The 23,393-nt window shown below is 36.7% G+C and overlaps 1 protein-coding gene across 1 annotated transcript in view; it reads right to left on the reverse strand.

The window, feature by feature from the left end:
* Nucleotides 1–3,054: 3,054 nt before the first annotated feature.
* The window catches only part of MED30 (mediator complex subunit 30), a 30,961-nt gene continuing 10,622 nt past the window's right edge, over nucleotides 3,055–23,393 (reverse strand). Inside the window, exon 4 of the mRNA XM_072603236.1 lies at nucleotides 3,055–3,419. Within this exon, the coding sequence (XP_072459337.1) occupies nucleotides 3,324–3,419 (96 nt within the window). The 3' untranslated portion in view covers nucleotides 3,055–3,323. The remainder of the gene's footprint in view (nucleotides 3,420–23,393) is intronic.

A 23,393-nucleotide genomic window follows, 5' to 3' on the forward strand; every position in this document is an offset into this window, starting at 1 on the left:
TTTCAGGATTTCCAATATGATGATTGAGGATTTTAAATATGCTCTTTTTAAAAAAAATACTGAAATTCCCAATTCATTAATCTGCTCTTTCTCTGTTTTACTGATATTTAAAGACATAAATTGTCCTTTAAGTACAGTTAGTTTTGGTATGTTGTTGCATTGTTATTATTATTCATCTGAAAACTGACCTGCTCACTTCACTCAGCATCTGTTCAGGTTTTCCTTTAGTCTGCCTGCTAGTTTCTTTTTTTAAACATCTATATATATTTTGGAAATGAGAAACACTGGTTGTAAAAATTCTTTTCCAGTTTTCTGCTACCCTCCTAATCTTGGTTGCATTGGCTTTATGTATGCACAATCTTTTCTATTTAATGTAATCAGAATTTTCCATTTTGCATTTCATAATGTTCTCTATGTCTTGTTTGGTCATAAATTCTTATATTCTCCATAAATCTGACAGGTAAACTATTCCTTGCTCTTCCACTTATAGTATCAGCCTTTATGTGTGTTATGTGTGTTAATTTGTCCTTCATTACCGAAGAAGAGCATGGCCTCAGAGAATGATGCATGACTTGCACTTGGCTTTGCTTTTTGAGTGAGGGAGGGCTGTGCGGGTCACCAGCCCCAATTCTCCTCGAGTCACCTGAATTCAGCGACCAGATATTCATCAGGATGACTGGAGATGACCTAGGATGAGGCAACTGGGGATAAGTGACTTGCCCAAGGTCACACAGCTAGTGAGTGTCAAGCGTCTGAGGTGAAATTTGAACTCAGGTCCTCCTGACTCCTGCACTGGTGCTCTATCTGCTGTACCACCGGGCTGCCCTATATCTAAATTGTGAACGCTTTTTGACTTTATTTTGGTATACAGTGTAAGATATTGATCTATGCTCAGTTTCAGCCATACTAATTTCCAGATTTCCCGGCAGTTTTTGTCAAATAGTGAGTTCTTATCCCAGAAGCTGGGCTCTTTGGGTTGAACAAACCAATTTTGTTTTTTAAGGTAATACTTTTTCCCCAATATTTCTGTACCTCTTTTATCAAGCAGTTAATTCTCTTTTCCTAATTTTCTAGCATCACATTTCTTTCCTCAATTTTCCCTCTACTCTTTTAAAAAAACATTTTTGAGCTCTTCCAGATGTTCTGGGTCCAGATGTTAGGGTGGTATCCAATTCACTTTTTTTTCCTTGAAGCTTTGCTTATAGCTGTTTTGACATTATTATCTTCTTCCTTTGTGTTAATCTTCCTTGTCACCACAGTAATAGATTTTATGGTCAGGTTCTTTTTTGTTGTTTGCTCATTTTCCAGTCTATTTCTCGATTTTTAACTTTATGTTAAAATAGGTTCTGCTCCTGGGGTGAAGAAGGCACTGTTTCAAGTTTCAGGTGTTTGTGCTGTTGTTTTCTCAACTAATTCTGGGAATGTGTCATGTTTTTCTGTGCTTCCAAGATTGCATGATTCCAAGGAGATGTGTGGTCACTGCTCTTGTGGACTACGTTTGGATCTTTAACCAGTAAGGGACCTTGCTCCCCTGCAGCTTCAAGTATTCACTCTTCTCTCGGTCCTGGAACTGACTAGAGCCTCTGTTCTCTTGCAGCCGTAAGTGCTAGTGCTCCTTTTTGCCTCAGAACTGAGACCAGCACCACTTACTCTCTTATCAATGACCATAAACACTCTTCTCTGTCCTGGAACTGTGAGCAGGGTGAACTGCAGTCACAAGTATCAGTGCTCCTTTTTTGCCCTGGGACTATGTATAGGCAGTGCACCAGGGTCCTTCACCAAAGGCCAACAAAGGGTTGGTCCCCTGTAATCTCTTTCTGACCAGTTGTCTGACCCCTTGTCTCTGGACTAAGAGTTCCCAAAGCAGCTGCTGCTCCTGCAATCACCCCCAAGGCCTGCTGCTGCCATTGCTGCTGTGTGTTGTTCTGGGCTGGCTTCCACCCTGGTGTCACGGACCTCTTCCGTGAACCTCCTGAGCTGCTTTTGGAAATGTCTCATTCCTCCTTTTATTGGCTCTTCCACTCCAGAATCCAACTTTTGGAGTTATTTTACAGTAGTTTGGAGGGGAATGTTGGGAGAGTTCAGTCGAGCTGCTTCTTATACTCTCTATTTTGGCTCTGCCTCCACACTGCTCACCCATTTAACAACCCTGCAATCCGCTAAAATCCCCAAGTCTTTGTCAGATGAATTACACTATCTAACCAAACCTCTTCCATTATTTTTTTAAGTACAAGTTTAAGACTTTAGGTTTATTATCCCTACTGAATTTTATTTTATTAGATTCAATCCAAATGCATATCCACCAGGCTCTTGTCAAAAGCCTATCAGTCAGCATGTTAATTATCCTTCCTAGCCTTTGTTCATGTGCAGCTTTGTTAAATATGCTATTTGTGCTTCTAACCAAATTATCAATAAAAGTGTTTAACAACACAAAGTTGAGCAAAGATCCTTGAGGCACTTCATTTTCTGCCACATCTAGTAAAGCTACATTTAGACCTTCCACTGTAACGTTGACTATATAGTATTGACTGTAACACTGTTAAAAGAGGAAATAAGGTTAGTCTGGTATGACCTATTCTTTATCAAGTCACACATATTCTTTGTAAACACTGCCTTTTCTGGGTTCACCAAGCCACATAAAGTCCACAAAAACCCAGAAAATTTCCATGTCAAAAGAAAAGCTAAATTAAACTTACATGTTTAGGTACTTAAGGACAAATGTTCTTAAATGTAGACTAACATCCCCCCATCCCTTTCTGTTCGATAAAAGACCAACTAAATATTATTGAGGGTCCATTATGTTATATAATGATAGCTCTGAATAAACTGCTTGGATACACAGACAGCCTCCCAACAGAAATTACTATGTATTTACATTTACACTAATTTGCAAGGTAAAGTGTTTATATATTTATATGCATAAATATATAGGCATAAATGGCTTAAACTGAATTTTTTTATATTTAGATATAAAAGAATAACAGTTATTTGAACATAAGATACTAACAAATGGTTAATCTTTTCAATATAAAATAACAAAATCAAGAAAAATAATTCAAGAAAAATAAATTTAATAATGAAATTGGATTCAGATTTTTTTCACATAATTGCTGAGTTATAGAAGACTAACAAAAAGTAAGAGCTATCAATAAGTTACAATACTTACCAAGGAGATGTTACACTGCTTACTAAACTAGAAAGCAAATGTCTAATGCATATCTGAGACAATGGAACAATCATTTAATTTTTGCAACATTGTGATGAAGGCAAATAAGCTATAGTAAAAAGCAACCAAAGGCAAAGAGAACAAACAGCTGTGCAGTTCAGTTCCTCATCGCCAACATGGCATTCATGTCCCAGATGAGACTCCGTAATTGGTCCATAATTTGTTTCAGCTGTTGGTTCTTCTGTTTGAGTTTCTGGAAGAAAGAAAGAGAAAGATGATCAGAAATGTGTGATGAAACATATAACTTACAATATGAATTTATGTGGAGTGACAAGGATGACTATGATAATGATACAATGAATGCTATATGACTTATGCAGCTAGATGAAATGACATTTAATTTTTTGTGGGAGAAAATGAAACATAGAACCTGATATAATTAATGAAACTACAAGCAACCAACTACAGCCCACAATACTCCTTAAAACTAAGCATCTACTGACAGAAACGTAAAGCTGAGACACCTAACATAATGGTCATCAATTAAGAATTACTGAATGCCCTCAGTGTATATATTATCTCTACTCACATGTTTTCTCTTCTAGAAAATGAGATAAAACTAGCAGCCTTGGCTTGTACTAGGCCAATAACTTATCTCTAGAGCACTAAAGTCACTGGGCTACCTAATCAATTAAGGATTAGCCCCAAGCAAACATTTATTAAGCTGGAGTATTATCATTATAATAGTCTAGTGATTCATTGCACTGCTGTCTGTGTAAGCTGTAAGTTTTTCATTGAGCAGAGTCAACTCCTGATGAGGACATTCTACCAACTGCAGATCAGCAATTATTTTACACCTCACAGTTCTGATTCACCTGTAACTACAAAGTGAAGGAGTTTATCTTTGCCCATGGAACCAGCCAGAGGTCTGACGTAGATCTGATATTCAGAGCTTCTTGACCTCAAAGTCAGTCCTCTCTTATGCCAAACTGACACTTACACTTTCCACATTTTAAAAAAGTTTTTACTACCAATTAATACTGGTTTAAACAGCACAGGATATGAGTGACACATCAATGTTTCTTAACACCTTACTTTTAAAATACTTAGATCTATGGTTTTATTAATGTGGGTATTCCCTGCACTGGTGCTTCTTCACCCTATGGGATTATCTATATTTTTCCAATTGTCTTCCTCTTTTCCTCCTCATCTTCCACCTTCCAAGCATTCACTCAACACTCTGGAAGCCTTCTTCTTGGTCTGGAGTATTGATGGTACACATAGGTGTAATGGTGATTTAAATGGGGAGATATTTCCCATTCATTAACAAGCCCATGTGACCTGACTGGGTCATGTAGAAGCCTGAGTCACATGGAGCCTGTGGTGGGAGGAGTTTGCTGAATAATGAGTGGAATAGGAAGGGTGGAACAGGAAAAGGTAGAGTTAGAGAAAAGCTGAGAGGAAACTGGTCAGTCTAGTCAGAGCTAGAAAGGATGCAGGCAAGCAGGCAGCTGGCTAGCATGAGTGAAAGAGCTTGTTTATGACGTTGTTAAAGGGAACCTGCTTGTGAATTGTTTAAGGGAGTTGCTTCGTGGGAAGTCTAGCAGAGGGAAGGCTTGGGAATGGTGTTGTTCTCTGCATTGCTACTGTGTATAGATTTTTGTTACTATGATGGATTTAGCTTTCTGGTGTCTGAATAAATGTTTTGGTTCTGTCCTCTGTGTGAAGTGCAATCCAGAATTGTGCCAGGATATTCATAGCCCTTATTTTTACCTCATAAGGGTTTCAGATCTGGAGGCCTATTTGCATATGAAAGTGTCAGAAAGCAAAATTAAGGAACTACGAGAAAAGAGACTTTCCTATGGGTGTGTCTTTTTGTAAAATATACTTTTTATTGATAATCTTTGCTATTTATATTGCCTAAATGTTTACCTGTATCCTGCCTCCCTCATTCTCCCCCCCAAAAAGAAAAAAAAATACACACACACACACAACACATATATCTAATTTAAAGAAAATGGATTGGGAGGATATTTATTGCAAATGTGACAGAAAAAAACTAGCTTGAAAACATTCAGTATCCCATCTCTGAGCATCTAGGTTCAGTGTCTGTGACTGAAATGCTTTCTCTCCTTACCTCTGCCTCTAGGAATCTGTGGTTTCCTTCAAGACTTAAGCTGGATAGTACTTGATCAGTTTTTTTCCCTAGTCCTCCTAGATAAAGTGTTCTTCTCTCCCCCAAAGAATACCATGTGCAATGCCGGCTTAGAGTTAACGTCAATAGTAACTGTTTCTGGTAGAAACAACAACCCTGAGACTCCTGCACCTCCCAGCTTGGTTTATTTATTTTTTTCTTTTTGTATGTAATGGGGCCATCCCCTGATTACTTTTTAAAGAGGCCTATTCACTGAATGGGCATTACTTAACTAAGTGAGTACCTGAAAAGGTCTTACCCTAAAAGGCCAAGGTCTCCCAGGGCATCCTGGGCCATCTCCAGTCATCCTGATGAATATCTGGTTACTGGATTCAGATGACTCAGAAGGAGAAAGTGAGGCTGATGACTTTGCAACAGCCCTCCCTCACTCAAAAGAAAGTCAAGTGCAAGTCATGTCAACATTTCTCTGATGTCATGGTCCTCTTCAAAAACGAAGAACAAACACAAGTGCTATGAATATCACATTAGTGCTACAGCAGGTTACTCATTTGCTATCCCTCATTCATCACATCAAATGATCAACTCATCCTCTTTTCTAACAAGATTTTTCCTCTATGATGTCCCTTACATACCTTTCTGAATATAGATTATCACTGGAACTTGGCTAAAGCTTAATCTATACCTACCATATGTCTCTTTGGGGCCATCTACAACTTTTAATTCCTGAAAGACTGAGTATCTCTGAAACTACAAAGGTCTATTTGGAGAATATTTAAAAATATACATATGCATACAACATAAAACATCTTAGAAGTATGAAAAACTCTAACAACAATTCAATCCACTCTCTTTCCCTCCGTCAATTCCAGCTCTAATTCACTATCCATTTTGCACTACCTACTTCTAATGGATACATACATTGAGATACAAACTCAGTGGACTGACCATTTACCAACATAATATAATCTGATCTGTTTTTCCTGTTTAAATGATTAGGCTGATTTTCTTTTAAATAATTATCAGTCTCACGGCAAAAGCCCTGTAAAATTCTGGAACTTGATGCCATCAACACATTATCACCTACAAACAGGATTAACATGGATGATCTCATGGTGATGAACACCTTTGGTAAAAATAGGCCTCCCTGTTTTAGGCTTCATTTGATAATAAGAAACAGAGAGTCAGTGAAGTTTTGCGATTACATTTGTTGAGGAATTAATATAAACATGAGGTACTTCTTGTGGGAGGAGACCTTTTAAGGTTAGTTGTTTGTATTGCCAAATGCTTTTTTGTCATCAGTAAATAATAAACTTAGAAGAATCTTATTTTTCTCTGGAAATGTGTGGTTAAAAACCTCATCTGCTGTAGACCCATTTACAAAATTCTTTCTCCATTTGCCTATTTTTATCAACCACATTCTTGGTACACTTATAGTTAATTCTCAGAAACAGCTGCATAAAGCTAAGTAGGCAGAAACATAATCCTGACAGAGTGGAGAAGTGGAAGAACTGGGTTCAAGTCCTGACTCTGACATGAGTATAAGAAGGGAGGTTCAGCACTCATGTTCTCTTGGGGAATCAGCACTGCCCACCTAATTTATATTATTTCAACTATTGGCTGGTATCTTCTAAGATATACCACCTTGGGCATAATTATGAAAATCTAAATGTGGTTCCCTCTTATAAGGAAATATTTTTACAACTCTTGAAACAAAATCATTTTTATAACCTGAACAAGAATTCAAGTTAGAGGCATCCAGATGTATAACGTTAAATGTATAAATCCATTATGTCAACCAACTACTAAGATATGTGTTTATCTCTATATTCCAAATGATTAAAATATTTAAGGTGCTAGCTTAAAAAGTTATCATTGCTCCCAACAAACATTTTTTGATAGAGTGATCACATCAGTAGTCATAGAAGAGGGCCAGTCAATTGCTAGAAAAGGGCTGCTTTCTAAGCAAAAGAAATACACACAGTGCTATAAATGTTAGTTTTGGCTTCAGTAAAACTTGCATTGTGCTCAGAATATGATTTATCACAAAGAATTACAGCCTGTATTATACTCTATTGACGTGTTTTTAAATAAGCATAATTAAAAACCATCTCCTACGAAGAGTAAAATTCTGTTCACTCCCAAAGAAAAAGGTATTTAGATTACATTTAGGAAGACACATTAATTTTTGGCTATCATTTGCGGTGAATGAGAGTGGAAAGAGCACTGGGAGTCAGGAACTTTAGGTATTAAACCTGGTTGTGCCACTTTAGACTGAGCAAGTCACTTAAGGACTTCAAGCTTCAGTTTCTTCATCTATGAGATGGGGATAAAAATGGCTTGACCTGGCTCAGAGTTGTTACAAGGATAAAAGTTGTGAACAATTTTTTTTTCATAGAATAAAAGCACTATACAGAGTAAAACATTATCATTACAAATTAAACAAAACTTTTCATACTTACTGTCAGTTATTTTATTATTAGTCACATGATATTGCCCCTGAATCACTGGAGTACACTTCATACCTCTCACATTATATCTTATAATTCTTTGTCTGCAGATTTTATCTCCCTCTTTGGACTGTAAGTTCCAAAAGAACAAAGACTGGCTTTTTTGTATCCCCCACTGCACGCAGATTACACACAGTAGAGGCTTAATAATAAATATACAGTGAATGAATTATTAATAACATCTGACTGTAAAAAAATGCTTTACAAACCTTACTTCATTTATTCTTGAGATAAATCCTGAGAAGTATTATTTACTAGCTCATGGTCCCACAATTATTAAATGTCATTGGTAGGAATCAAGCCCATTTCAATCTTGACTTCAGGTCCCTTACTTTTAAACATGAATCCAATTGCAACATTAGCAAAGAATATATTTATTGAGCAAATGGCTCAAATTATAACTATAAGATGAATTCCTTAATTTCTTTAAGGCTCTGTTTCCTCACCTATAAAATGGGAATAATATTTGCATTGCCTACTTCATAGAATTGTGAAGGAAGGCACTTGGAAAAATAATAAGTACTAAATAAATAGATATTATTATTACTGGCTACAGATACTGAAACATATCCTAACTGTCCTATTCATGGATGTCTAAATTTAATATCACCTAATGAAAAAGGATCAGAAGCACCTAATGATATGGAAAAAAAAAACCCAACAAAAAACCTGAAGACCATATTCTCAAATAGGTGAGGGACTGGACCTGTAATGTCACTGGTATAAGTAACTCCCTGGTGAGGAAGATCCCTGTACCAATTCAGGCAGTACCTTCTCTGTAACTTCCAGTCTTACATAGTTGTCTGGGGCACTTGGAATTTAAATGACTTGCTCAGGAACACACATTCAGTATGTGTCAGAGGCAGGACTTTGACACAAGTCTTTCCTAGCTTTGAGGCCAATGATGTGTCTACTACTTCAACCTGCCTCTTTATATATAAACATATAAAGCCAAGGCTTTAACACAAGTAAGGCAAAATGACACTATCACAGAAACATGTAAATTTATTCCTTAGTTATTGACATATTTTTAAGCATATATCTTGACAGTTTAGACTTGTCAGACACACTGTCAGAAATAAAACCAAAATACTAGCATGTAGAAAAATAAACCTTACAATGAGACAGAAAAATGTAAATTTAAAATCAGATAACATGAAAGGAATCCATGAGAAAATGGTGGAATATTTTTATATTACTGTAATATAATAGCTTCTAGTATTAAAGTGAGTTTGTCTTAAAAATATCTTTCTAAAGAGCTTATTTGACAAATATTGTACAACAGCTAAGAGTTTACATACTATCCACCTGTGCCTAATCTCAGAAGTGTGAAACCTCTTTCCCCCCTCTTAAATTAATCTTTACTGTTCCTATTTTGCTCCTGTACTTACATCTTAAAGGAAGCTCCCTCCAATAAGTAAGGTCTTCGATGGTGGGCAGAGATAGTGCCATTGTAAATTCACCTTCTTCCCTATGCCAAAGAGGGACTCAATGAATCAGAATCCCTGACATTTCCCTTTCACAAGCCCCTGGAGAAGGCTTCAGGGCACACAACTTCATGCTCTCCATACTTTTCAGCTTATCACCTTGGAAACTCTACTTCAGCACCTAACAAAGAGCCATACCCACTAAACTCTTCATAAACGTTTAAGAAATGAACAACAGAGGAAATCATTTTTCAAACCAAATAAGAAGACTGCTGTTTTTTTAAAGAGTTTTTTTAAAATGTGGGACCCATGTTGTTCCCTGAATATCAGGGCTGCTTATACTTGTGCAATTTCCAGGCAGATATTTCTTCAATAAATACACATCTCCTCAATTATATGAAGGATACTTCGAAGCAGCTGAAGTATAAGAGCAATTTTAAAAATTGTCTTGAAAATTTATCTACTCTAAACTAAGCATTATATTATCCTATGAGTAGTTTTTCTAAATTTGCAGTAAATCTGAAACTCTCCAGAACAATTCAAATATTCTTCACTGATAGTTCCATCAGATTGGCTTGAAATAACCTTTTGGAAACTATGAATGAAATGAACAAAACAACTTTCCCTGTAGCTTAGGGTATTCCAGAAAACAACAAGAATAACAACAAGAAGAAACATTAGCCTCTGAGGTAAATGAGGAGAAGATAACATACAGAATCTACACTAAAACATTATGCAAATTAATATATACATGCAATACTCATTTGTAACCCTAAAGGAAAATGAGCAGCAAGCTTCACAATCTTAACTACCGATCTTCCTCAATGTGGCTTTCATGGCAATTTAATTTTCATGAAAGAAAAAAAATCTAACCCCACAATCTGACTCAGAAAGATGCACGTATCTACTTTAGTCTACCAGTACAAAGAATAAAATAGAATACAGCTCATGACAACTGCAAACACAGAGAACATAAAAATATTTTGTGGGAAAACAAAATGCCTAGTTTGAATCTTTAATTATGCTAATATATAATATGTATTTCAATTACAAAGCATAAACGAACCAAGGAGAATTAGATAAAGCATTGTCATTTATATGGAGAACTCAATTATTAATGAAGGGTCATAACAATTTATCCCCACAGAGATCTAGACTATGGAGTGACATACATGAAACCATCTTTTTTAATAAGGATCTTTTCAGGTTTTGAAACATTTAAAACATTTCAAAAACTCTACTTTGTCTTGGAGTGTCAGAGTTTTAGAGTTGTAAGATATCCCAGTGACCTTCAAGCCATACTTGAAAAAAATTCTTAGCACAACATACATGACAAATGCTTATTCAGTTTCTGCTAAAAGACCTCCACTAAAGGACAACCCACTACTTCCCAGACTAGTCCTTTCCATCTATTGTTTAAAAGTTTGTGGGGTTTTTTTTTCGGACATCGAGTCTAAATTTGCCTTGCCACAGCTTTATACATTGCTCCTAATTCTGCCTTCTGGAATAACCTAATCCCTCTTTCACAAAATAGCCCTTTAATATTTTGTTGTATTTGGAAGACACTATATCCCCACCTCAGTCTTTTCTTCTCCAGGATTTTCTAGTCAAAAGACTACTGACTATATGTAAGCAGATCATCCTATGAGCAGGCCCCCTAAATCTGCAGTAAATTAAAGCAGAAACTCAGAAGAATGCAATTAATCATTATCACAGCTTGCATTTAAATAACACTTCACTAACATTCTTACATCATGCTGGTTGCAATGGGCACTCTTTGGCCCTCAGTTCTTCCATTTGTAAAACAAGGAGGCTGAAGGACCCTTTCAACTCAATCCTAGATCCAACCCTACTATACGTTTTTCTATAGTGAAAAGAAGTACAGTGAAATTTTGGCACACATATATCATACAGACGTTGTCATGTATTAACTGTATATAATGTAAGCTAAATGCATAAATTTCTGTCTATATTAGAATTTTTTATAAGAATGATGACTGGAAATTGAACCTCAAATCCATGAAGTCTCTATTATAACAGAAACCAATAAACCAACATATCCTACAGTTATTTAGCATGACAATAAACTTTTTGATGACTATAATATAACCCAGGTAAAAACCATCAGGAAGTGCTAGTCTTTCTATTTGCTTTTTTTTCTGGTATCAAACCAGTTCAGAGTTGGTTGCCCCTCCCCACAAATCCATAGTTTACTAGTGATACATCATTCCCTTAGAAATGGATCACTCCAACAATTGTTATTCCCCTTCTCATTTTTGTAATAATTTGTATAAATTGGTAGAGTTTAAGAAAAAGTGAAGGAAAGTAGATAAGGGAACATAGCAAAAGGAGAAGGAAAAAGGGGGTAGGGGGCTAGAGATAAATAAAGATTATAGATTTCTAGGTAGAAAGGACCTTGCAGTCCTCTTGTATAGTACAACTCCCCTCATCTTCCAGATGAGGAAGCTTGAAGCCTAGAGAGGTTAACTGAATTGTCCAAGGTTACAAAGATAAGTGACCAAGCTAGGATTTGGAAGTAGGCCAACTTCTATTCAAACAAGAATCCCATCTACAATATTCCTAAAGAATGGTCATCCATTTTTTCTTTAATAACCTCAAGTTCAGAGGACTTACTACCACTCAAAGCAGCCCTTTCTATCTGTAGAGAACTCTAATTGCTAGGGAAAAAAATTTATTATATTGAGCTTAAATTTATCCCTACAATTTGCACAAATCTATGGGATTTACAGGGAGAGGTAGATTCAGAGCTGTATAGAAGAAAAAAAATTATAGGTACTATATATATATATATATAGTACCTACTACGTGTCAGGTACTATGTATACTAAGTACCTTACAGACACCATCTTATTTAATCTTCACAAAAATCCTTCAGTATAGGTGCATTTATTATCTCATCTTACAGTTGAGGGAACTGAGGCAAACAGGTTAAATAACTTCTCCAGGGTCACACAGCTAGTAAGTATCTGAGGTGGAATGGTGGAATTTGAATTCAGATCTTCCTGAAAGGTTAAGTGCTCTATCAATTGTACCACCTAGCTACTGCTGAGTTAAAGGTAAAGATGGGTTGTGTTTTGAAAAAGAAAAAAATATATATCGGCTATACAGAAATTGTGAGCTTTGGGCCAAGTTGCAAAAGCTTAGCACTGAATGGAGAAAAACCATAAAATAAATTAACATTTTAAAGTTATCATTATGTTTCCCACTAAACCCTTCCTCCTACTTTTTCTACTATATTAGAAGGCAGCACCATCCTCTCAGTCCCTGAGGTCTCCAAACTAGGAGTCATCTTGGATTTTTCACTATTTCTTACCTCCCATCTGTGTTTGTCCTTTGTTTTCGAAGAAGACCATAACATCTGAGAAATGATGATATGACTTGCACTTGACTTTGTTTTGAGTGAGGGAGGGCTGTGCAGGTCACCAGCCTCACTTCTCCTCCAGAGCTGTCTGAATCCAGTGACCAGACATTCCTCACCTCTCATATATCCAAGCCATTGCCAAGGGCTGACGTTTTCACCTTTGTAACACTGCTCAAACACACCACCTCTCCTCTGACCCTGCCATCAATCTAGTGTGTGGGGGTCCTCATCCCCTCACACCTTGATTATTGCAATAGTCTGACGGTGGGTCTACCTGCCTCAACTCTCCCCCATTTAAATCCATTCAGAAACTAAAGTGACTTTCCTGACATATCACCTCATTATTCAACAAATTCCAGTGACTTCCTACTGCCTCCAAAAACAAATACAAAATACCCTTTTTCTATGCCCTTTCCAGTCTTCTTACACTTTACTCCCCAACACACAACTCTACTCTTGGGTCACTGACCTCCTGGCTATCCAACAAACTCTCTCCGGTTGTCCTCTGTGCCTGGAATGCTCTCCCTTCTCTGCTCTATCCTCTGACCTCTCTGGCTTCCTCTAACTCCTAAAATCTCAATTCTACAAAGAGTTTAGCCCAACTCCTCTTAATTCCAGAGCTTTCCCTCTATTAATTATTTCTTATTTGTCCTGTATGTAGGCTTGTTTTGTGTATGTCTGCATGATGTCTCTTCTATTAGAGGGTAAGCTTCTTGAGGACAGGGACTGTCTTTCACCTCTTTTTGTATCCCCACTGACCATCCAGAGCCCGGTACATAGTAGGCATTTAATAAATGATGACTGAATTTAGTCCATGAATTATATACTGTTTACTTTTGCCTTAGGAATAGATGAATTTGGAAACATTTTCTCAGGAACTATCGTTTGACTTTTCTTACTATTTTCTAAGATTTTTCTTTTCTTCTTTCATTTGCCAAAATTATCTGGGAACTCTTGCTCCCCTCAGTATCTTATGAATATGGAATAATCTGGGCAACACTCTACAGAGTGTAAATCTAAATGAAAGGTACAATGATTCACACTAAAGGCACATCAAACTGTTATATTTTTACTCTGGTGCTGTTTCTACTACTTTTGGTATAAAAATATACTGCATGTCTAATAAAAGCCCTTCTATACTTTCAGAAAGAATGAAATTCTTTTAAACAAGAGTTCATTACCTTGTGTCCAATCTTTTCCAAGTTAGGTGAAACATCAAGAATCTTTCAAAATAAAACCTCTTCCCTAAAATTAGAACTCCTTTTCCAGACTTTAAAAATAAAAGTTCAAACTGAAGTCCCAAATAAGAAATGTAAAATAAATGTGAATCTTTAACTGATCATGAAGAGCAAGGGTTGGCACATAATAAAACTTTATATAAAAAATGCAAAAACTATTCTTAGTTTGTGAACTTTACAAAAGCAGACATTAAAGCAGGCAATCATGTGGAATGGATACTGATTCTGAAGTATGAGTTTTTAAGTAAAAAGACAACTTCTTGTGTGGTGCAAACTAATTCTAAAAGCAATTCCAAAAACATTTTAATAGTGGCAACGTTATCAGAATAAATAATATTGCCTTCAAAGGATATGGAATCAGTCACAAATCAGGTTTTTGTGCTAAAAGGGCCCTAAAATACGTGTGTGTTCGTCCTTCGTTGCCAAAAAAGACCACACCATCAGAGAAATAATGACATGACTTGCACTTGACTTTATTTTGAGTGAGTGTACATATGTACAGATATATGCATATAATACACACTCTGGTATATGTGAAAATACTTTTATGATTTTATACACACACATACACACACACGTTAGAAAATGTGGAATATTCTAAGTGTAGATTTGAGCATTTCACTTTCTTCAGTAAGTTCCAGTGGCTTCCTATAGTCTGCAGGATCAAATATAAACTCCTCTGTAGTTTTTATAACCCTTCATATAAATCTGATCCCTTCCTACCTTCAAGTCTCCTTATACTTTATTCCCTTCCACATACTCAGTGATCCTGGGACACCAGCTTTCTTGCTTTTCCTCAAACAGGACACCCCCTACCTTTTCACTGGTAGTCCCCAATGCCTGAAGTGCTCTCTCATTTCACCTCTGTCTCCTGGCATAAAGACTCATCACAAATCTCATCTTCTGCAAGAAGCTTTTGTTTCCTGGTCCCTCTAACTACTAATTCCTTCCCCCTGATACTACCTAAAATCAATCCTGTATACAAATGTCAAAAAGAAAAAAAAAATAAAATATATTTGTCTATGTATCTACCTATCTGTCTCTATCTGTCCAAGCAACCAACCAGTCAGTCATCCTTGTTCTTTTCCACTGGAAATGAGAGCTCTTTAGGAGAAGGGACCCTATTTTTGCCTTTCCTTATATCCCCAGCAGGGCAGCTAGGTGGTGCAGTGGATAGAGCACCAGTGCAGGAGTCAGGAGGACCTGAGTTTAAATCTCACCTCAGACACTTGACACTCACTAGCTGTGTGACCTTGGGCAAGTTACTTAATCCCAATTGCCTCATCCTAGGTCATCTCCAGTCATCCTGATGAATATCTGGTCACTGGATTCAGATGGCTCTGGAGGAGAAGTGAGGCTGGTGACCTGCACAGCTCTCCCTCACTCAAAAAACAAAGTCCAGTACAAGTCTTATCATTATTTCTCTGATGGCATGGCCTTCTTTGGCAACAAAGGATGAAACACAAATCTCCAGTATCTTTCATATAGTAAGTGCTTAATAAATGCTTGCTGTCTGATGTTATAAGGCTAAGTTTTTATAATTTGTTACTGATGATCAATTTTGCATCTCACACAGACTTATTTTCCAGGAAAACACTTAGCTCCAGTCAAGTCATACCTTGTTTTTTAAAAAGAAAGACTTATATTATCATACATTCAAAGTGTGATTCTCAAAATATAATTATGGACAGAGTGTCAAGAAATAAATTAGCATACAAGTAAAATATCAAGAGCCAAAACATGTCACAGAACTATCAAAAGTGAAACTGACAGTTATGCTTATTAGTGGTTAGAAAATGTAAATACATCTTCTTGACTATCTATGATTTAAATATACAATCTTGCCAGTGATTGATTTAACAGAGCTTGACAGTTGCTATTTTCAAAATTCATCAGCTGTGCTTAATTTGATACTTTCACAGGTGAATGTGTAAGTATAGAAAATACTTTAAAATATATGTATGCAAAGTCATGGCAAGCTACTTGATATTCACACCAAATGTGACACTCCATCCAAATGCTTTAATTCTTAAACACATATTCTCAATTACACCCCAACAAAATAAAAACTACTCACCCACCTTTTCCATCACAAATAGCAATTTAAAAAGAATTTGTAAAATAAAAACTGGCTCCATGTGTTGAAGGTTACCTTTATTTAACCTCAGATGACAAATATAGAATGGGAAGACTAGGTTAATATACCAATGGCCAAAATCCCTACCTATTTATTAAATGGGGACTACACGTTGTCTCCAGTAGATTGTGAGCTCCTCAAGGGCGAGGAGACCTTCTGTCTTTTGCCTTTCTTTTTATCTTCAGCACTTAGCACATTGCCTTACACACAGCAGACGCCTAATAAATGTTTACCAACTCACTGAAATATCTAACCTTTAAAACTCACATTTTTATATTTTCTTCCAGAGAGGACAAAGTGGGAGAACATTTGTAGCATTAGGAACTATGTAGCAGACTGTTTCAAAGTTTAATTTTCCTCTAATTTTAAATACTTAATAAATATTAAATCCAGAGATTTAAACATGATCAAACCAACAAGTATTTATTAAAAGTACTTACTATGTGACAAACATTTTGTTAGGCTCTGAGGATGCAAGAACAAATGAAACAATCCTTAACCAAGAAAGTATTCTCATGTATGTATATATGTATTTTTGTGTATGTTTAAAAGACAACAAAGGAGAAAATAAATGTATCAATAAATATGCATACGCAAAACATTTTGAGGACTAAAAAATAAATTCTAAGAAACATATAGTTTAGTTAGGAAAATTCTTCTAAGAACTTGGCAAGCCCCACCTTAGTGAAAATCTGGGCACACATGGTTTAGAAGGGCCAATGTTTGGAGACTATGCTGAAATCTCACATCTCTACATCATGAATACTTCTTCTCAACAGGAGTCAAGAGGCACTAGACACTATGAATGCCAAATAACAGAACAAAAAAAAGAAAATAATGAATAGGAAACATGTTACTAACAAAGGAGTCATTTCCAAATCAGTCATTTGTACGTAAGCAGATCACAGACACATTAGATCAAAGAAAAAATCAATACCGAATTAGGAAATGAAAAGATATGGAAAATAAATGAGACAATTCCAATATGACACTCAAATAGGCTGGTGATAGCAAAAAATGGGCAGTGGATAAAATAACAAACAGACACATTTTGCCATTTCTGAAGTCTGATTTGCTACAATAATGAGGAAAAAAATGAAAGCTTAGATATTGTCTCAGTCAACCAACTCTTAATCTCTCTGACAACTGAAGTGATGGTGGACCAAGAGCAACACAAGCTTAGAGGATAAAATCTTACAGAGCAGAATGGTAGCAGAGTATAAACAGCATTCCCTTATAAAACATGGAGAAACACTGGAGGAAAAATAAGCCTAGGAAAGCCTAGTGAGAGATCTAAGTCAAATAATTCCATGGCATTTAAGGATGAAAATAGAAGGAGGATAAAGAATGGATGAAAAATAGGAATAAAGAGGTGTGTAATGGATATGAATAGGCTCCAACATACTACTAATTAAAGATATTATCAATGATAGCTGGTGGGCTTCCTGGTTTCCACACAATGGGAAAAAAAAAAATCTAGAGCAAACTCCCAACCAGCTAGGAGGAGTCTCAATGAAGGATTTAATGAAAGAACATGAATGAATGAAAAAGCATTTATTAAGTGCTCACTATATGCCAAGCACTGTGCTAAGAGCTGAGGATACAAATGCAAAAACAAAGACAATCCTTACTCACAAGAAGTTTATATTACAATAGGGGAAGGGTGGCTAAGGAGGGGCACCTTAGACCAAAAAGTTATAGGGATGTGAGTATGACCAAGGGAGAAATCTGTCACACTCCTTCCCAATGCAATGGCAGTTTATTTGAAGATGGTTCCAAAAAAGGAGGGGAAGATGGAGGTGTGGAGATATATGTGTGGCAGCAAGGATGTCAGCTAGGTTATTTAGAAGATGCTAGGGGAACAGGTGATGAAACATGACTAGGGCTCATTTGAAATGGTGGGCCAGGTTGGGTAGTCATCAACCAAGTGAGGTCATAGGGAACTTAGAGTCTATCTTGAAATGTAACAATACTAACAATATTAATGATAATAAATAACTAAATGAATGATGGAGAAAACAAATACTATAATCATTCAGAGGAATTAGAAAGGATTATAGGTTGAAAGAGAATAACATAACCCCCTCATTTTTTATTGATAAAGACTCTGAAACTGAAAATCTTGCCCATTTAAGTACATAACTAGTAAATATCAGAGGTAAGACTGGAACTCAGACCTTCCTCATTCTAAGTCCCTCATGCTATCCATTAAAGAAGTGAAATCTGAACCAAACTTTGAAAGATCAGTAATTTGGCTGCCTAGAGAAAAAGGTGTTGGAAGACAGCAGTGTGAACAGCATGGAGGTAGGAATATACAAGGTCTGTTCTGAACCTACTTAGGAGACCAACTAGGCTACAGCAGAGGATTCCTTTTGTTGAGGGTAGTAGGAAATAAAGTTGAAAGGGTAGGTTGCGGCCAGACTGTGAATGAAAATGAATTTTGAATGCACCTAAATGCTAAATTTTGAAGGTTATGAGAGTAGGGAAATGAAAGCATTACTTTAAGATTATTTTGATGATGGCATGTGAACGGTTAAAAAAAATTACAAGGTAAGAGGTTGGAAATGGGAGGGCACAGAAACAAGATAACAGAACATGGGGCTGGAAGTTGATCTCTAAGATCAATTGATCTAATCCCCTTATTTTAGGAAATGTAAGCCATAGAACTTAAAAGTAAATTGTCCAAGACTGCATAGAGAGCAAAACATAAGATTGCACACTGGAGGAAGATGAAGTTTCCACCTCATACCATAGAACAGAGCATGTAATATATAAGCAGGTTAGAGAAAAGTAATGCCAATATGAAAATGAACCCTTACCTAGAACCCAATTTGATTATATGAAAGGACAAGAAAGCTCACTTCCTAGCCCACTGACTAAGACCCTGTACTTCTTACCAAAGGAAGGGAAACAAGAGAACGATGAGCATGTACATGCAGACCCTTCCCATTGCTCCCCTCCAACCCCACCACGCTATCACTGTCCCAGTTGATCAAGGTACATTTTTTTCTAATGGAAATGGGGACAAGGAAGGGAAGAGATCTTATTACATCTCACAAGCATTTTTAGCATGTGAAAGGCAGTGTGCAGAAAGTACACTCAACCTGAAATGCTTAGCTGTGTGTCATTGGATCTGAGTTCAAATCCTAGCTCTGCCATATGCTTGCTACCTATGAGATATTCAGCAAATCACTTAACCTGTCTAGGTCTCAGTTTCACGTACAGAATGAGGGGGTTAGATTACATAACCCATGTTTTTTACAGCTCTAGAGAGCTATGATAATTTCTGAATTTCCAACTCTAAATCTTTTGATCCTATGACCTCTTTATTACTGCTCCTGCACTTTAGGTACATTATCACCAGGGTCGCTAAAATGCCACAGGAAAAAATAATGGGTATGGCATGTTTAACACTATTAACTAGCTTCAATAAAATATCACGTTAAGTAGAACTGTCAAACCAGCTTTTACCCATCACTAATCAAACAAAGGTATTTTTCTATTTTTTTTCTTTTTTGCTCCACTTCATATATTGGGGCTCTCCAAATGAGCGGGAGAAGGAAATGGCAAGCCACAGCAGTATCTTTTCCAAGCAAACCCCAAATGGGCTCATAAAGAGTCGGACATGACTGAAAATGACAAAACAACAACAAAATATTCTTACCTACAGAAGATAGGATGCTAATTGCATTAAACCCTGGAGTAGTACAAAGTCATCTCACGGAAATTCACAATGACATTAAAGAAATCAAGCTAATACTACAGAATGAAAAAAAGTACATGAAGACTATATATATATATATATGTACAGACAGAAACACACACAGATACAGAGCTGGGTAGTACACTGGTAGAATTAGCACACCAAATGTATATAATGAACAAGTTTTGCAGACAAATAATCTGGAAACTGGGGAAGATAAGAGAGCTAAATTACACTTGGAAAACTAGTACTTTTAATGATCTTAAACTACCAACCATTACAAGACTGTCAATTTAAAAATTACCAAGCTATGTTCTATTATCAGGAGTCAGCAAAGTTTGGTCTGAAAGCCAAAACTGGTCCATGAACTGTTTCTTTTTTGTCCAGCATGCAGCTAAAAATGGTTTTTACATTTTTAAATTAATAAATCTTTATTTAAAATGTAAAGATGATTCTTAACTCATAGGCTGTACAAAAACAGGTGGAAAGTCAGATTTCTGCCTGCTGGACAGCATTTGCCAACCTACATGGCTGTGGATCTCAGAAGAAGAAAAAACAGAAAGAACTCAAAGGGCAAAGATAGGCATAAGCAAAGCATGGTATATTACCAATGTGAGCAATATGTGAGCAATAAATGGTGTAAAAACCATCAAGGCTACATAATGACCAAAACAGATCAACCTCTTACATAGAAAGAATGAGAGGTTGCAAATGTACAAGTAACTATATTTTAGTGGAACTCTCAAGACACAAAAAGCACAAGAGGAAGTCCTCCAACAAGACTGGGTTACCACTCTCTGAGAACTACATAGGATAGAAGGCTTGGAGGATTTGTATTTTCAAAGAGAAAAAGAGAGTACTCAGGTAAAATTGCAACTCAATCAATGAACAATTTCTTGAGAGTCAACTAAGTGCCAAGGACCTTGCTAAAGTTGAGGATACAAATATAGAGAATGAAACAACTGCTTCACTCAAGCAAATCTATGTTCTATAGGGAGAGACCAGTACATATATAACTATATACAGAATAAATACAAACAAATACAAAATAGTTAAGGGAAAAGGCAGTAGCCGTTGGAGACACAGAAAGGTTTTTTTTGCAGATGTAGAGCTTGAGCTGTGACTTGAAGGAAGAGAATCTATGAAGTGGAGGTAAGAAAGAGGTGAATTACAGAAATGGGTAACAGTGAAGAAGGGTTTGTGGGAAGAGGTCTATTTGGTTTAGAGGGCTGAGTGTAGGAAGGTGAACTCTCCTCATTATAGGAGAGGGCCAGAGAGGAATTTATATTTCATCCTAGAGGATAACAAACACTAGATTCTGCTGAAGAGAAGAATCATATGGTCATTTCTTCAGTTAAGCAGAGTAACAGTGACATCTTCGTGGAGAGGGGTCAGAATGGGGAAGAGGCTTAAGGTGAGGAAATCAAGCAGGAGGTCATTACAACAGTCCAGGCAAAAGGTGATGAGACCCTAAACAATAGTCAAGACTCTAAGAACAGAAAAGGACTCAAATGCAAGAAATGTTGTGGAGGTAGAAATGGCAAGGATATCAAAGATAACGCTGAGGCTGCGAACCTGGGACACTAGAAGAATGGTGGTGTCTAACAAAAATAGATATATTTAAAGGAAAGATAGCCCCCTCCTACCTTTCCAGTCCCCAATACATACTTTTCTATCCAGCGACACTGGCTTCCTGCCTGTCCAATAAGACACTCCATCTCTTGGCTCTGGGTCTTCTCTCTGGCTGTCCCTCATTCCTGGAATGCTCTTCCTCCTCCACTCTACTACTGACCTCCCTGGCTTCCTTTAAGTCCCCACTAAAATCCCACCTCCTACAGGAAGCCTTCCCTCTGTTAATTATTTCCTATTTATCCTGAATATAGCTTGCTTTGTTTGTTTGTATGTTCCCTCCCCACTAGACTGTAAGTTCTTTGAGAGCAGGGACTCCTTTTGCCTCTTTTTGTATCCTCAATGCTTAGCACTGTGCCTAGCACAGAGCAAGCACTTAATAAATGTTTACTGAATTGAAATTTCATGGGAAACATGAGTTCTTATCTGGATATGATGAATTTGAAATGCCTCCAAGATATCCACTATGTGTCCAGTAGGCAGTTGATAATGCAGGACTAAAGTTCAGAGAGACTGATGGGACTGCATCTGTAAGTCATTTGCATAAAGATGACAATTAAAAATCCATGGAAGTTAATGAGATCTTGACAAAAGGAGAGCATATAGACAAAAAAGAGAGCAGGGGTCAGGAGAGAATTTTTGGGAATACCCACAGTTACGGGAAATGACATAGATAATGATCTAGCAAAGAGGAATGAAAAAGAGTGGTCAGACAAGTTAGAAGTGAACCAGGAGAAAAGTGAAGAAAGAGTATCTGGGAGAAGAGGATGGTTAACAGTGGTAAATGCAGCAGAAAGGACTGGAAGGATTAAGATTTTAAAAAGACCATCAAATTTGACAGTTAAAAGATTGCTAGTAAATTTGGAGAAAACAGTTTCACTTGAGTGATGAGGTGTGAAGCCAGCTTTAAAAGGGTTGAGGAATGAGATGAAAGAAAGCAGTCAGTGAGAGACGACACCTTTTTCTCAGTTTGGCTAAGAAAGGAAATAATCATAGAATAATAGGAGTGAAGTTTTTGAGTAAGGAGGAGACATGGACACATCTGAAAGAAGTAGGAAAGGAACCAACAGAAAAGGTGATGTTGAAGACCACAGGAAGGGAAGTGAGTTGAGAGCAATCTGCTGGAGAAAATGGGAGGAGATGGGCCCAAGGGCACACATAGAAGGCTTGGCTTTGGCAAGGAGAAGGGCCATTTCATTATTAGAGACAAGGGGTAAGGAGGAGAGTGGGTAAAAATGCCAAGCAGTTTGGAGGGCCAGCATGGTGTAGCAGATAATGAGTTAGTCTTTGAGTCAGTAAAACCTGAGTTCAAATCTTGCCTTGGACATTGTGTGATCCTGAGCAACTCTCTAAGGGAAATGTTTGATCAATAGTATCTGTACCTAGGTAGTACTCAATTTCTTCATCTATAAAATGGGGGGAGTATGGAGGAGGAGAGTGTTAGAAGAAAAGACCTCTAAAGTACATTCTTATGGTAGTTCTATGATCTGATGAGAAAGGAAGAAGGACCTCACGATAAATGGTCTTAATTTTCTTAATCAAATAAAAGGTTCTCAGTTTAAAAGGGAGGTATGGGAGCCTGGGGGGAAGGGAAGAATGTTTAGAAGAGTTTTGTGGGGAATTAAAAAGCCAATCAATTAAGGATCCTCCTAAATAAACATTCTTTTTTAGAACTACTCAGTCTGGTTTTCCCTTAGGTACAGAACTTGTTTAGCTTCAATCTACATGTCTTATATGAAAACTCTCTTTTACCAGGGAAACATCTGAGCTGTGCCTGTAACACTAAACTCTAAAATGAACTGAAGAAAATAGGTGCACAGAAAAATAATGGAAATATACTTCTAAATCAAAATGAGCTATATCTCCAATTTTTTGTTATAATGCTTTCATAATCCTACACAATCCTCAAAGAATTCTCATGAAATTAGAAGGCAAATTATCATTTGTTGTATTAATATGGTGTTCTGTAAACAAAACTGGAAATGAAAAGATATTTTATCTATATTAAGTTAAACTATACCTAGTACACAAAGGAAAATAAAAACAGAA

Source organism: Notamacropus eugenii, chromosome 4 (genome assembly GCF_028372415.1).
Source record: "Notamacropus eugenii isolate mMacEug1 chromosome 4, mMacEug1.pri_v2, whole genome shotgun sequence".
NCBI classification, from domain to species: Eukaryota; Metazoa; Chordata; class Mammalia; order Diprotodontia; family Macropodidae; genus Notamacropus; species Notamacropus eugenii.